Source organism: Mustela lutreola, chromosome 1 (genome assembly GCF_030435805.1).
Source record: "Mustela lutreola isolate mMusLut2 chromosome 1, mMusLut2.pri, whole genome shotgun sequence".
In the NCBI taxonomy this organism is placed as follows: Eukaryota; Metazoa; Chordata; class Mammalia; order Carnivora; family Mustelidae; genus Mustela; species Mustela lutreola.
In genome coordinates, this window is record NC_081290.1 from 233406235 (window position 1) to 233423164 (window position 16930).

The 16930-nt window shown below is 45.7% G+C and overlaps 1 protein-coding gene across 4 annotated transcripts in view; it reads left to right on the forward strand.

Moving 5' to 3' along the window:
* Positions 1-16930, forward strand: part of STIM1 (stromal interaction molecule 1) — a 193637-nt gene that overhangs the window by 102931 nt on the left and 73776 nt on the right. For all 4 annotated transcript variants that reach the window (XM_059134215.1, XM_059134221.1, XM_059134225.1 and 1 more), the window contains exon 2: positions 3186-3316. In XM_059134215.1, coding sequence (XP_058990198.1) covers positions 3186-3316 — 131 coding nt within the window. The remainder of the gene's footprint in view (positions 1-3185; positions 3317-16930) is intronic.

Below are 16930 nucleotides of genomic sequence, written 5' to 3' on the forward strand. Positions count from 1 at the left end.
TCCCTTTATCCCCAATCCCTTTAATCCTTCTCTATGTCTGATGATGCCAGCAGCAAAGGTCACCTGTGTGTCTGATCAGGTTACAAACCAGAGCCTAGTGTTGGAAGCCCAAACTTCTTGGACCTGCCATAGGCCTTCGGGAAAGGGGCTGGGTGACTTAGGCCAATGGTGCCTGGCCTGGAGATTCCCTCTGCCTCTCATCCCTAGAGTTCAGTAAACTAGTTCAGCATTAAGAAAATGCTATTCGAAGTTATGCTTTGGGGCACCTGGCTGGCTCAGTTGGAAGAGCATGAGACTCCTGATCTGGGGGTTGTGAGTTGGAGCCCCACATTGGGTATAGAGATTTCTTAAATAAATAAAACTTAAAAGGAAGTTGTGCTTTACTTATGAGAAACCTGTGTGTGGAAACAGGCTAGTGAAAAGACTGGATTTCTTTGCTTTGGTTAAAAAATCTGTCACCTTAATATGGTTCAGGTGTGCTACCTATGGTTTTCTAGAACAGGGCTTAGCAAACTATGGCCCAGTGGTCAAATTCAGCCTACTACCTGTTTTTGTGAATAAAGTTTTATTGGAACACAGCTAAGCTTGTGCACTTATGTTTTGTCTATGGCACCCTTTGTGCTCTATGATAGAGTTAGGTAGTTGTAACAGAGGCTATCTGGTTCATAGATCCTAAATTGTTTACCGTCTGGCCTTTTACAGAAAAAGTTTGCTGACCTCTAGGGTAATCCTGATTCTTTCTTTTTATCATGGTGCTTAGCACATCGTGTAATGATCACCCCTCTCCTCTAGTTTTATAACTAAGCTCCTTGAGAGCAGGGATGAGATCTCATCTCTTTATGCCCCATGCTGATTATAGAGCCTGGCACATAAAGAACACCCAGTAAATATTTTTTAAATGGGTACATCATGTGCTGATCAAAAATCTCTGAGAGGCAATTAAAATTTTTTTCCTTGTTCTGATAGGCAATTATGTGTGCCTTTGATTAACACAAAAATAGGAGTAAGGGAAGGAAAGCATTATGTTGGTAATATTAATCCCAGTGCTGTGTGCTTCTGTCTATGAACCAGTCATTACTTACTGCAATCCTTTTTTGGATAGGTAGTTCGTGGATAGGAGTCCATGAACGAAAACGATCATGCCAAGAACTCTTGTTGGTGAGGAAGTTGAGAAACAATGCCTTAATGCTTGGCTGCATTCTCCTCTTTCTCTCAGTACCCACCCCACCCTCCACTCCAACTTGTAGGACAAATGTAGAAGAATATAAGATTATATGGAGATATTTCTTTGGTATGTATACTGTTTATCTTACTTTTTGGCTTCTGTAAAGCCATTTCCTCAGTGGACTTCTTACCATCTGTGACTTCCAGAACACCTTAAAGCTGTTTGGTTGCCTTGGCATAAAAGCAGTCAGGTGAAGTGTGGGCCTGGGAGTCAGTAGGCCTGGGCTCTCGCTGTGGCTATTCAGCTGTCTTTGACTTTGGGCACAACAGTTACCATCTGTGAGCTCCAGTATCCAACCTGTTTTTACTGAGTCACATATGGGACATTTTCCACATTTAACATTTATAGCACTCCCTCATTTTGAAAAGGATTTGAGCAACTAGCCAGTGAGAGGGAGGTGACTAGTCCTGTCCTGTTGCTGCCTTTGACAGCAGACAGGAAAATGATTAAATGGAGTGGAATGTTTCAGGTCTTTGATTAGTGCTTTCTAGAAGGCTTCACAGCAGCAGCCTCTTCTCCTGGTCCTTGCTTTTCTCTTCTGTGACATCTTCTTCCTTGGGAGTAATATGAGGATTCTTGCCAGAGAGAAGTTATCAAGATCAGGGTCACAGGGAAAGAGGAATTTTAGAATCTAACCATTGGAAGACATTCTAGAAACTTTACTTACAATGTCTTTTTCAGATACCCGAGCTTGAGGCCTGGAGAAGGGAAGTGACCTCCCTAGGGTTACACGGTAGAGCTAAGGCGAGATGCTAGGCTCTTTCTGCTGTGTGCATAGTGTTTCCCGGGGTTCTTCTTCTTCTTCTTTTTTTTTAAAGATTTTATTTTTTGACAGACAGAGATCACAAGTAGGCAGAGAGGCAAGCAGAGAGAGAGGGAGAAGCAGACTCCCCTCCAAGCAGGGAGCCCGATGAGGGGCTTGATGCCAGGACCCTGGGATCACGACCTAAGCTGAAGGCAGAGGCTTAACCCACTGAGCCACTCAGGGGCCCTCACAGGGTTCTAAGAGAGGGAGGGTTAGGTGGCCTCAGCTCTTGTGCTGGCTTTAGTGCCACATGACTGTGTATTGGTGGTGGAGGAAGCTGCCCTGGGGGCCTGTGGGCTTCCCACATTGTTGTAGCTGATGTGCTCAGGACCCTGGGTGCCTGATAGCTCTCGCTGACTGTATAGCTCAGCAGGTGAGGGCTCTCTGCAGCGAGCCCAGGGCTGGCACTTTGCTACTCCCAGCAGTGATAAGGTGAATGAGAAGGAAAACTTATTTTTTTGCCACTGTAGTAAATGGGATGTGTTCCTGTTTCTAGAAAGACTGTATTAATGCACATTTATTTATCGACTGACTCAAAGTGATATTTCATCTGAATATGTATTTCTTCCCTTACTAGTAAGGCGAAACTTTTTCCCCCTATGTCCATTGGTTGCTTGTATTTTCTTTCATTTATATATATATTTTCTTGTGAGTTACCTATTCATGTTCTTTGTTCTAGATCCCAGTGTATTCCTTTTTTTAAAAACTCAACATTTTTAAAAAAGATTTTATTTATTTATTTGATAGACAGAGATCACAGTAGGCAGAAAGGCAGGGAGAGAGAGAAGGGGAAGCAGGCTCCCCGCTGAGCAGAGAGCCCGATGTGGGGCTCGATCCCAGGACCCTGAGACCATGACCTGAGCCGAAGGCAGAGGCCCAACCCACTGAGCCACCCAGGCGCCCGATTCCCGTGTAGTCCTAGTTTTATTCTTGACTTGCCTGCCAGGGATTGATTAGGATAATAAGGCATTGTCCCTAAATGGGGAAGCTCAGCACATTGTTGGGGAGAGAGTTGAAGACTGCATGAAACCCTTTTCTCGCTGTAGAAATAGCCAGTGAAGTGACTGCCTGAGGATTTAGCTGCTGGAAGCTATGGACCCAGGGACAGGCGGGGCACGGCCCACAGTAATGTTGTCTCTTGCTTTTCCTGTACAGAGTTTTGCCGGATTGACAAGCCCCTGTGCCACAGTGAGGATGAGAAGCTCAGCTTTGACGCAGTCCGCAGCATCCACAAGCTGATGGATGATGATGCCAATGGTGATGTGGATGTGGAAGAAAGCGATGAGGTGAGCTCTCTCACCGTGCCGTGGCTCTCTTCTCTCCCTGTGTGGACAGTCCCCGAAAGCTGTCCAGACACTCTTCCCTGTGGAGAGATGTTTTTGATGTTGGCTTGTTCTCTAGGAGCTCCTCCTTGTCAAGGGAGGTGATTCTGTAGGACCCAGCCTGTCCGCGTGCAGGCCTGATGTCTGTGTCTCTGTCTGGACTGGCTCCAATCTGCCTACCAGCCAGAAGCACAACACTGACTGTGCTGTGCTGTTTGAGAGGGAGAGGGAGCCCTGATGTTGGTCTCTGCAGTTCCCCTGCCTCCTTACTGTAATCCTGCTGCAGGCGGAGGGCATCCATCTATCCTTGCTGTGTGCTCAGTCTTGTGTTGGCAAGCAGGAGAGAAGTCAAGGTGGTCATTATCTTGCCCTCTGGGAGTTTATACTCTGTTTGGGAGGAAGAAACACATGTTTTTATTTTTTATTTTATTTATTTATTTGTTTGTTTATTTATTTATTTATTTTTAAAAGATTTTATTTATTTATTTGACAGACAGAGATCACAAGTAGGCAGAGACACAGGCAGAGAGGAGGCAGAGAGGAGGAAGCAGGCCCCCTGCCGAGCAGAGAGCCCGATGTGGGGCTCGATCCCAGGACCCTGGGATCATGACCTGAGCCGAAGGCAGAGGCTTTAACCCACTGAGCCACACAGGCGCCCCGAAACACATGTTTTTAGAAACATCATTCTGAATTGCATGCCGCAGTTGCTGGGAGCCTGTTGAGTGGTCCAGATAGTAGGCATGAGAGAAATCTCTAGAAGGAAAAAACTCTGTTATTGTCTCACCTTTTGGCATCACTGCAGTTCCAATTCCACAGAGCCCAGAGTATGAAGTCATCGTGTGTGAAAAGATGTAAAGGTTTCAGTTGATTTCCAGCTCAACACGAGCCAGCAGTTTGGTGAAGCGGCCAAGTTGTGCCAAATCTTTAATAATGATATGGTGTGTGTCACAAGGGAGAGGTAAGCCCAGTCTCTTCACCCTGCTTGTCAGCCTACCTTTTAAGTTTTGAGCTCAATTTTGGATCTCACATTGTTAGAAGCATCTGGAACGGTGAGAGCCTGTAAAGGAGCGACGTGAACAATGAAGGGCAAGGAAACTATGAAATGGAGACGTCCAATAGAATTCAGTATTTATAGATATCATGTATGTGCCAGGCACGGTTGTAGACATGGGGCTGTGGCAGTGAAGAGGACACACGCATCTGTCCTCATATCATTTACAGGCTAGTGGAGAAACATGAGCCTGGAAAAGAAAAGATTCAGGTAATAAAATTTCTATCTTCAAATACACTAGGAGTGGAGGAATCAGATTTAAATAACGATGGTGCAGGCAATGAAAACCACAACACTAGCTAGCGTTTATTGAATTCTTATTCCGTGCCAGGCACAGTGTTAAGCTCTTTGCATAATTAACTCTTTTACCTTTCTTAACAGCCTTTTGAAGTTGGTTTTATTGTCAAGGATTGGAGCCTTGGGAAGGCTTGTTCCAAGGACACACTGGGTACGAGTACAGATCTGATTTCAAAGCTCATGCTGTGAAGTACTGGTGTACTATTTCTCTTATTCTAAGGACAGAACCAGGACCAGTGTGAGAAAAATAAAATATGGGCATATTCTTTTAGAATAAAGAATTGTCTACCAGCACCATCTTGTAGAAAAGGCTTTCTTGGTAGGTATGCAGTGAGCTCCCAGTCACTGAGGGTGGGCCTGTAGAAAACAGCATCCTACTGACTGGTTAGCCGAGGGGATCCTTGTATTAGGTTGAATTAGATGAGGCCCAAGGAATTTATAGGAGGACAAAAATAGACCTCCTGGAGCAAAAGTAGATATTCAGGTGGCGTGGAAGGAATGGGGCAGCCTGAGTAGTAAGTAGGGAGCAAGCGTGAGCACAGATGTGGAGGTAGTAAGAGCATGGTGGGTGGGTTTGGTCAGACAGAGCAACTGTGGGGGAAGGCAGCAGGACAAAAACCTGGAAAGGAAAGTCGGGGCTCAGGCAGCCTGGCTGAGAGAGGTCTCCTTGTTGAACCTGCCAACTGTAGATCCTTGAGCAAGGACGCCTGATAAAAGTAGCAGAACTTTTAGTTGCATCTAGAAGTGGCTCTGGCCCTCAAAGAACCCAAATTTTATTTGCTTGTGCTGAGAATAAAACCATGTTCCTAGAAGCAGATGAGGCCTAGAGGCTTCCTGATCTCTCTCTGGGGGCCTAGCCACAGGACTAGGGGATGGATGGCACATCAGTTAAGAAGGTGATATGATCCAAGATCCACAAATTCCTGGATATCTTTGTTATCTGCTCCTCCTTTTTTTCACTTTCTGCTGATTTCTTTGTCAATGAGGGGAGGAAGAAAATGTTCTTTTTAGAGGAATGTTACCACAACAAAAAGCTCATCAGCACAGACTGTTCTAAAATAACACAAAAGCTGTCACCCTGCTCTTCTCTGTGCCAGTGGTGAGCTGTTCTTTTTCAGTATAACTTCTGGCTTTGCCTTGGCTTCAGCTGGTGGTGAGCGGGGCCTCCCAGTCTGGGTTTTCATGACTCGTCACAAGCAACTGTCTTTGAAAGAGAAATAATGGTAGCAAAGTATGTGTGCTTAAGTCCGTGTAAACATACGAGACAACCTTAGAGGTCAGGTTCTAGCTAACTAGAGCATTGGGTGGACAGCTCAGAGCTTAGAATATTGGCTGATGGGCCCTGAGTCGTGAGTGATGAAACCCTGCTTGTGCTGACCATGAAGGACATGAGCTTTTCATGACCACTTAAAAAGCCCTGCTGATTCCCCAAAGATCTTAACGCAAGTCTGAAGGGATGCCCTATAAGGCCTCATTTTTATTCAGCCTCATATCAGTAAGTTTTTCAGATGACTGAACTATAACCTCAGTTCTAGCTCTCTTAATATTTAGCCATTTTTGAAATAAGTCTCTCTTTTCAAAGATTATTGTGAACAGAGTGGTGCCTTTATTTGAGTCATTCAAAACATGTCTTCAGGGCCTCTTACACGATTACCCCAGTTCCTGGATTCCCATATTCATTGTTGTGATTTCTTCCTATAATTTCCATCTTGTCTTTGATTCATCCCCATTTCTAATTGCTGTTTTTATTCTGCTGTGAGCTATGAAATTTGACTTATGGCAAGCTGAGACTCAGCAGGCATTTTGTAGAAAATATATAATCAGTTGTGTGGGGGGCAGCCAAGGATTCTCTTTGCTTGCTTCTGAGTTGGCAAAAGGCTATGGATTGTGGGCCCTTCAGATGAGCAAGATGGCAATCTTGGCGATGGTGCCCCTCATTCAAGGCTGGGAGAAAGTTCAACCAGCCCACCAGTGTGGAAATTCATGGCCTATGTTCTACTGAGACCTTGGGTGGGAACACTGCGCATTGGGAAAGGATTTGCTGCAGGGGGATGGTCCTATCGGGTTGTCTGGCAGTCTGAGGTATACAGGGAGAGGCAGTCAACAGCCACCATCCCTTCGACCTGTCCTGACATTTTGAGAGCAGTGTTATTGTCTTCCTGGAGGCTACATGGGTAATCAAGGCATTTATCCAGATGTTAAACGGATTTTTATTGAATACCTTTTGTGTGCCCGGCACCATTATAGGAATATGGATTCTATAGCAAACAAAACAGATAAGATTTCAGCTTTCATAGAGCTTGCCTTCTAGTGGTCTGTACGTCACAGGCAATTAAATAATGAGTAAAATTCTGAAATTAGGAAGAATTGTCATTGTAGTAGTTTAGTGACTTCTCCTTTAGTTTTCTTATGTAAAATGGTGGCTAATGACTCCTATTGCAGGGTTACTGTCAGAATGCAGTGAGCAAAGGTAAAAGTTTCTGGCACAGTGGTGTGTGGGTGGCTCGGTGCAACAGCTATCTGGCTCCTGATTTTGGTCTGGGTCATGATCTCAGGCTCCTGGGATCGAGTCCCGTGATGGGTTCGTGCTCAGCGGAGAGTCTGCTTGAGATTCTCTTCCTCTTCCTCTGTCCCTCTCCCAGATTGCATGGTCTCTCTCTCTCTGTCTCTTTAAAATAAAAATAAATAAATCATAAAAAAGGTTTCTGGCACAAATAACTCCCAAACTGAACAACAGAAAACAAGCAACTCCAGAATGGGAAAAGATTTAAAAAGACACTTCATCAAAGAAGTTATATGGATGACAAAGAAATGTGTGAAAAGATTTCACATCACTCAATATCACCAGCCATTAGGGAAGTACAGATTAAAACCTCAGTGAGATACCACTACACATCTGGCAGAATGGCTAAAATTAAAAAATGGGCACCACCAAGTGTCAGGCGAGGAGGAAGAGCCACCGGAACGTTTGCTTATAGAGCTTCTGAGAAAGTTAAACATGATTTATTACCTGTCCCAGCAATTCTGCTTCTAGGTATTTACCCCTATAAATAAATGAAAATTTGTATTCATACTAAAACTTGTATATAGTGTTGATAGTAGCTTTATTTGGAGTGGCCAAAAGCCGGACACAAATCGATGTCCTTCCATGTGTGAGTGTGTAAACAAACGGTGGGAAATGGCTCAGCAATAAAAAAGGAATGAATATTGATGTACACCACATAGATGAATCTCAAAGGCCTTGTACTCAGTAAAAAACACCGGACTAAAAAAGTGACATGCTCTGTGATTCCATCTCGATGACGTTCTGAGAAAGACAGAAGTGTAGGGATGGGAGCTAGGTCAGTGGTTACTATGTGTTAGAAGTGTGGGGAGGGTTTGATTACCAAGGGACAGAATGAAGGAATTTGGGGGAGTAATAGAATTTTCCTGGGTCTGGGTTGTAAGACAGTTATGAGAGTCTAAGTATGTGTCAAAACTCATAGAACTATATCCCCCCAAAGTTAATTTCATCATATGTTAATTAAGAAAAAAGTTGTCAGCTTAGGAGCAGACACACGACTGAAGGTCAGTGAATGCTGGTGGTTTTCCCTTTTACGTTTCTTCTGTATTTCTAGGAAAGCCCCCTACATCTGACAATTTGTATTTTAATGTTTGCTTCAGTGATGTGTCTCTCTCATCAGGTTGTGAGACTTTTCAGGGCAGGGACCACCCTTATTTCATTTGTTTGCCTCTATTTCCCTGATGCCCAGCCGCGTCCTGTACAGAATGGGTGTTTAATTTAATCACCGTGTGGAATGACTGACTAATACTGCTGTAGCAGCCTGGTGTCTGCTGAGAAGGGAGGCTTGAACAAGGGTGTGATCACACATTTTGGGGTGGGGATGGGGATGGGTAGGTAGCAGTCGGAGCCCAGGAAGCTGCAGAACCAACTTCTGTTTTCGTTAGTGTCTGTGGTGTGTGGTGTGGGAGCATAGCACGGGGTTGAGAAGTGGTGCAATGGAGTCACACAGCCCTAGGTCTAAGCCTGGCTCTGCCTTTAGCAGCCATGGAGACTTGGAGAAGTTATTGAATCTCATTTAGACTCGGTTTCCTTGTTAGAAGTGCAGCAATAATAGTAGGTGTCTCCTGGAATTGTTGCGAAGCTCATGAGAGACAATGCGTGAAGGGTACTCAGGACAAGGCCTGGTGTGTGGAAGAGGCTCAGTGATGGTTACCTTTTGCTATTCACACTTGCTGTGTGACATATAGGCGGGTAGCTGCACCTCTCCAAGCCTCAATTTATTCAGCTCTTTGAGGAGGGTAGTTCTTTGGAGGGTTGTAAGAATTGAATGTATGCAAATGGCTGGTGCACGGATAGGTGCTAAATCCGTGTGTTTTCCTCCCTCAGTGTGATGGTGCAGATTGTGAGGGCTGGGCTCTATAGCAAGTTTCCAATCAGCTCTCTCATCATCCCACGACCTGTAGCACTCAGCTCTGGGAGCCACCCCCCAACAGCATGGTGACTTGACCAGGGCCTGGGTGCAGGTGCTGCAGGAGGCAGTCCTCTATTCCCTGAGTGGCCCACATGGTGGGGGTGAGGCATGACAGCCTCTGGCCCCTGCCTGTGTGCTTCTGAAAAGGTCCAGTGAGAACTTCTCCTTTTCTCCCACCCATCTGACGGCTAGAGGATTTCTGAGCAACAAAGCCATACTATAATACTGTCATCAGATCTGTTTTGACATGGGGTAGAAGTTGACTTGCTTTCTCCCTTTTGTATTGTCCCCCCATGGGGCCCGTTGGGTCCTGGGGGACTGTGTGGACTGTGGCCAGATGGAATCTGGCACCAGGTGGAATTAGTGCTGGGGGAACTCAACCTTGAGAGGAGAGGCTCCACCTGCAAAATCCAGAGGCCTGAAGGAGTTGGCCTTGATAGGAGGTGGTACATAGGGAGGGAGAGAAGCCCCATGGGCTTCCTGCACGTAGCTGGTGCTCTGGCCAGCCTGGGCTAATTTGGGTGTGGGTGAGTATGCCCAGAAGTACTAGCATGATTACTAAGAATTGCTTTCCCTCCTTAGGCTTTGGGTCTTATTTCTGTATGTCCAGATGGCTGTGGGCACCTCTCCGTGCTCCCTTGCCTCTAGTTTCCCCTGTAGCCCCCATGTTGTACATGCTGCCAATGATCTTCCCAAGTCACATTTTGGTTTCCTGTGTCCTATGTGATTTTCTTTTCCAATTCCACGTGACTTCCTTTGCCAAGCACTCCATCCCTTCAGATCTGGCCTTAGTCTTTCTTAAGACTCTCTGGACGGACCTCCTACCACTGTGGTTTTCCCTGGCCCTCACTGCCTCAGGCTCATTCCACACTTATTGCAGTGCCCTATCTTTGCTCAGCTAGTTCTGCCTGGCTGGGATTAACTTCTTCTACCCTCCCCTTCAGCCCTCGGTCCTGTCCACATCAGTCTTCGATATCTTCTGGAATGCTCGGGACTCGCTTGTCCTGAACTTTCCCTGACTTTCCCCGCCCCCACCGATCCCTCTGTCATCCCAGGACTAACTCCCATAGCACACAGTCGAAAGCAACTCAATTTAGCACGTAATTAAAATGTCTTGTTTTGTGCCCTGAAAGGTTTTGAGTATATTCTCTTGCCTGTAAGTTTGTCTTTTTTTGCACTATTACTGGGATTACTAAAGCACAACTCTGATCATTACTTCTGCCTTGTAAAGGGAGTGCAGTGGAAAAGGAACATCCCTACCGTGTGCCAAGCCTTGTTCTATCTGTTGCATATACACTTTCCTTTAATGCTCGACCACTGTATGAGCTAGGTGTTACTGTGTTTTAGAGATGATGAAACTTAAGAGTGGTCTACCTTTACTTACTAAATTAATGTAAACTCTAACCTGCCCTTCAGTGCTCCCACAATCTGCCTTTGGCTTTCCCAACTAGTTCATATTACACAGTGTTCATTTACTTCATGCTACAACCATCTCAAATGTGTTCTTTCTATCTAATCGCTGTGCCTTTGCTTTAGATAAATTTTCATCTCAGTGTCTCTCTGGCTCCCATTTGCCTGTAAAAATTCCACTTGTCCACAAAGGCCTAGATCAGGGTGTCTTAACATCAGCATTAGTGACGTTTTGGACGTTTTCGGATCTTTGTGGTGGGGAGCTCTCTTTGTTGGATGTTTAGCAGCTTCCCAACTTCTATACACTGGATATGGGTAGCAAACCTCCACCATCACTCCTTCTTCTCAAAGTTGTGACAACCAAAATGTCTCTATTGCCAATTGTCAGTTGCCCTGGGGAATAGAAGTACCCCTGATTGGGGCGCCTGGGTGGCTCAGTTGGTTAAGCGTCTGCTTTCAGCTCAGGTCATGATCTCAGGGTCCTGGGATCGAGCCCCGCATCGGGGTCCTGGGATCTAGTCCCACATTTGGCTCCCTGCTCAGAGAAGAGTCTGCTTCTCCCTGTCCCCTCTGCCTGTGCCCCCCACTCCCTGCTTGTGCTCTCTCTCTCTCAAATAGTAAATAAAATCTTAAAAAAAAAAAAAAGTAGTGCCCCTGGTTGAGACCTACTGGCCTAGAGTAAATGTTTTCTCCTAGAAATCTTGTTGTTTCCCTATAGTGGGAAATAATTTTTTGTTTTCCATGCTCTAGAGTACTTGGCATGAATCTCTCATTCGGCATATTGCTCTGCTCTGTATTGTAATTAGTGCTCTATCCTGTTAGACCGTGAGTGCCTCTAGGGCCAGAAATCAGGTCCTTAAACATCACTGTTTCTCCCATAGTATCTTGTGCAGGGCCTTACACATAAAGGTGATGAGTTAAGTTTTTTTGAAATTTGATTTGAAAGCAATGATCTTATCACTTAGTGCTCCTTCAGTTGTTTCCTTAGGGCAGAGCAAGAGTGCAAGGTTGGTTGGTCAGCGGTATGGGGACAGTATGCATTGGATTTGTGAGTTTCCTGCCAGGATAGTGGCTGAGTTAGTGGTGGGCTGTGTCTAGGAATGTGAGGGTCTAGGATCCAGATACGACATTCTTTGTTTCTGTATGATGTGTATGTCTGACCTCTGTGACTCCTTCCCTAACCCTCTACCCTATGCTGTGAGTCACATACAGAATCTGGATGGAGGTAAAATCATTATAGTTAAAAATACTAGGAAAGATGTAGAGAAAAACATGTAGAAGCAGGGCAGAGATGAAAAAAAGAGGAAAAAAGGAATTCTGAAAGACTGTGTGACTGAGCAAAAGTATGCACAGTCTTTGGAGCAAGAAAGATGAGGGGGTTAGGTTTACCTTCACCAAGAGTTAGTTGCATGACCTTGGAAAGTTTCTTAAATCTGCAAGCTTTCATTTCCTCCTGGTCAAATGGGGGCATTGGTCTCTGCCTTGAAGGATTCTAGCAAAGACGAAACGAAATTCTGAGTAGAAAGTGCCTGGCTGGGACGCCTGGGTGGCTCAGTTGGTTAAGCGTCTGCCTTTGGCTCACATGATCTCAGGGCCCTGAGATCAAGCCCCACACTGCACCGGGCACCCTGCTCAGTGGGTAGTCTGCTTCCCTCCCCCTCTGCCTGTGGCTCTGCCTGCTGGGCTCTCTCACTCTCTTTCTCTCTCAAATAAATAAATATTAAAAAAAAGAAAGAAAGAAAGTGCCCAGCCTGTGGTTTTGTTCACGTTGGTACTATTATGTCCTCCCCCCCTGCCACTGCTCCCACTTGCAAGACCCATGCTGGGGGCTTTCCCTGCCCTCGCACACGGAACCTTTAAAAGAAACCTGTGGGGGTAGGTATTACTTTTCCAATAAAACCAATAAGGAAACCGAGACTGAATTAGCTCATAGTTACCTCTTAGATCTTTTGCAACTCAGATCTACATGAGACTGATGAAAATGTTCTAAACTTGTGGTGATGTTTGCTCATCTCTGAAAAAGCTAAAAACTCTTGAGTTGTACACTAAATTGGTACGTAAATTATATTGAAATAAAGATGTTAAAAAAGTGAAAGTGTCCCTACAACACTGGTTGTTGTAGCGGTCACCTCTGCCTTGACTTGCTGTAGTCTAATCCCTGGGAACCCAGAGGGTTCTACAGGAAACACTTTGAAACCCATGTTGAGTTCTGTCTCCATTTGCCCCACTCCTGACTTTGACAGATATGCAGAGGGCTTCCAAGTCAGAAGTGCCATGGTATCTGGAAGCAAAGACCCCTAGTTAGCTAACTGAGGGCTAGGTTGCCCGTTGTTGGGGTGAGTGTGGATGTTTTTTGAGGACACCTGACTGAAGAGCCCTGGGGCATTCTCTTTGGGAGAATCCATCCTCTTTTTCTCTCTCTCCCTGCCTCCCTCCCTTCCTTTTTCCTTTTTATAGTTGTCACTTATGGGAAAGCTAAGGCGGTAAGAAAGTTGTGGGAGAACCCAGGTGGTAATTCCCTCTCACCCACATACCAGGAACCTGAATCAAATTCTTGGCACTTACTATATGGAGCTCCAGGAGGGGCGATGTCAGAGGCAGCTGGCTATGTTGTCCTGGTTTTATTTTTCCTGGATTCACCTTGTGCTCAGGGCCTCCCTCTGATTCCCACTGCTATTGCCGTGCCAGCCCCTGGGAATTGGAGCTTTCTTTCCCCTTGGTCCCTGGACCCAATCCTGAACATAGATTTCCTTCCTTCCTCTTTTAACGGCTTTGACTGCCTGGCACTTTTGCCTTTTTTTCCCTTCAGTTTGCTATATGCAAAATAGGGCAGAAAAGAAATAATTGCAAACAGCTTTTCAGATAACCTCAGCATGGGTTTCTGTGTACATTTCTGTTGCTGCAGTAATTCTTCTCTGACCTGAAGGATTGCTAGTTTGGAGGCATCTCTCTGGTTTTTTGCCTTCTAGCTTCCTGCCAGTCTCCTGGTGCAATCACCATCTTATCTCCTGCCTTGTAGAACATTCTGACCCCCTGCCCTAATCTCGGGAAAGCACAGATTGAGGTCTGCTCAGGCCTTTTGGACAGAACAGAGATGAGTGATACCATGAATGATAATCGTTCTTCAGGTGAAATCTGGTCCTTAGGCTAAGGGAATGACCCGTCCCCATTTTTTCTTGTAAACATTTAACTGTAGGGTGGCGGCAGCATTCACCTCCCAGCTCTCACTGAGTTCAAGCCTTGCTCATGCATTCAGCCCAAACTCTTCTGAATATCTCGAATAAAGTATTTGGACATTGCCTTTTTAAAAGTCTAAGCATAAGCTTTGGAGGCTGACCTGAATTCAGATCCAAACTTTGCGGTGCAGAGCTGTAAGGCCAAGTAATCTGGAGCCTCACTTTCCTCATCTGCAAAGTAGAGATGAAAATAAGGTACTCTTTGCCATTGATAAGCCCTCAGGGTAGCGAGAGAGGCAGACCTGGGACCTGGCTGTGACAATGGCACATTTGCAGGCCGTGATGGTGGCGTGCGCAGGACTGTAGGAGTTGCGAGAGAAATAAGGGCGAGGTACTCTAACATGTGCTGGGATAGCAGAAGACGCCTTGTCAGCCAGCACTCAGGGCAAGGGACCAGTTGCCAGACAAGCTGAGCTACACATCAGAGGGAGTAGGCCTAGTTTGCAATCTGTCCCAGTGTCTTGGCCAGATACAGCATGAAGCAGCAGTTCCCCCAGATGGGACCGCTCATGTTTCCAGGAAAACCCAGACGGTGGTTTGCTTTGACAGACAGGGAAATTCTTTCTCACTACGCAGACTGTTGTTTTCCTCACCACCCCCCACCCCTCGCTGGTGAGTCTGCTTTGTCTGTTCTGGACTGCAGTCCTGTCAGTGACATGGACTAGGTAGATTTGTAAGACTTCTCTGTGTGTTTGTATGTGTAGCTGTGTTTATGCGCCTCGTGTTTGTTTTTTTGCGTGTGTGTAATTCATTTTATGCCTTTTTATATTTGTATGTCTTGCTGTATTTAAGCGTGTCTGTATGATAGGAAGTGGAGGCAGGAGAGAAACATAGATCCAAGGACACAGGAACTGAGAGAAAGCTGGGTCGAGAATCAAAGAGAAGATAAGGAGGAAATGGTTAGGCAACAGCACAGTATGCAGGACCTGGAGGTGAAAACAGAGGCAGAAGTATAATCGGGAGTCCAAAGATGCCGTTAATGTAGGCTGGCGTGGACCCTACATGGTGGTGGGCAGAATGCAAGGATGGGTCATCTAGCAGCCAGAAATGGCCAAGTCCAGAGAGAGAAAGAGAGAGAGAGAGAAAAGCCCTGCTTCAGGGATAAGCTTCCAAATCTTCCTGTCTAAGGAGGAATCAGGGGCTGGCCTCACCTGCCTTTGGACCTGGTGTTTGTGTTGATTTACGCAAGTCTCTCTCTGCATGTCTGTGCATGTGTATCCCATTCAGTATACTTCATGGCATTAGAAACAATTGGTTTTGATGTAATGGCTGATCCGCTTGAGGCTTTGTGACCCTCCCCTTATTTGTTCTCATGTTCTCCCCCACTCTCCTTCTCCAAGCATATTTTGTGTCTGCTGTGTACTGGATATGCACAGATGAAGACAAATTTTCTGCTTGCAAGGAGCTCACATGTTAGTGAGGCAGGAGAACATACATGTCCTAATAGATGTTGTGATGAGAGAGTAGTTCATCCCCATACTCTGGAATTTTTTTTTTCCTGGAATTTTAAGAGGAGAGAATTTCACTTATCCTAGGATGCCAGGAGCACAACCCAGAAGAAGTGATGCCTGAGATGGATTTTGGGAGATGCAGAGAAGTTAACCTGGGAACAGAGGTGGGAAGGGTAAAGCCAGTGAAGGAAGTCAGTGGTTCTTTTAACTTGAGCATAGAATGTAAGTAACAGTGGGACCGGGAGGGAGAGGTTGGAGATGACATGAGGTGGGAATGACAGGCATTAGCCAGATTCTTGCCATACTGAGGAACTTGGATTTTATCCCAAAGATGATGAACTAGAAGGACTGTAAACAGAGATGGCTCTCATTCTGACTGACAGGGTGTCAGAAGCTGGCTTTGCAGAGTAGGTGAAACTGGAACTTGGTTTTTATTTTTTATTTTTTTGTCCCCCCCCTCCCCTGGAACTTGGTTTTTAAAAAGATGAGCAGGGTTTCCTGATGAAAAGAAGAAGGAGGAGCATCCCAGGAAGAAGGAACTTCATGAGTAAAGGCAGGAGACAAAACAAACAAACAAACAAACAAACAAAACGGCAAGTTTGGGAGACAATCAAGTAGGGAGGTGTCTAGGGAATTGTTTCTTTGTAAGATAGGGTTACCTTTGATGGCTGGTGTGTGGTTCCTATAAGATAACAGATGGTAAGAATCCTTTTTGACCCATAATTCTGCATGAAAATGTCATTAGTGGTGTTGTTATCCAGCTTCTTCTTTTTCCCTTGGTGCCCAGCAATGCTAGACCCTCCCAGCTGTAGGTCAGGTAGGCATGAGAAGAGCAGTGTGGCACAGATGCACCCGTCTTTTCTTGAGCCACCTGGCATCTTGGAGAGCAGGAGCTAAGATTAGAAGTCTCTGGGACTCAGAGGTCAGGGGCCGGTTGGCTCAGAACACACCATTCTCCACAGCATGAGCCCTCCTGCCAAAGGAGCTGAGTTCAAAAGAGTGAAACAATTATGAAGCAACTTTTAAATATAGGCACTGTGAGGGATGTCTTACATGATCTCGTTTTCTCCACGTCATCCCTGTGAGGTTGTCTGCATTTTACAGGCTTACAGTGACCTTGTGACCAAGTGCTGTATCTGGGAGATTTGTCCCAGGTATTACTTCAGAAGGCTTTCGATGTCTCTGGGGGGTGAGCAAGCTCTCTAATTAGTTCAGAGTGGAAAACTCTGTGGGTTTGAGGCAGTGTGGGCTTGGAAGGATTGGAAAGAGAGTTTCTGGGCTCTGTCCTTGGGACTGAGGATGGATTCAGCCATACCCTCCACATAGAATAGTGGTTCTTGCCGACAAGGACTGACTCTCTCTGTATCTGTCTCACTATGGTTTGTTCATTCGTTTGTTCTTTTGTTTGTTTGTTCATTCCTTCCTTTTGATTTTATTTATTTGAGAGAGAGAGTGTGAGAGAGAGCATGAGCAGAGGGGCGGTGTATCGGGAAAGGGAGAAGCAGGCTCCCTGATGAGCAGGGAGCCTGATGTGGAGCTCGATGTGGGGCTTGATATGGGGCTCGATTCCAGGACCCTGGGATCATGACCTGAGCTGAGGTGCCCCTCATCTTGGTGCTTTAGATATGTCTGATGAATCTCTGTATTCAGGGCATCTG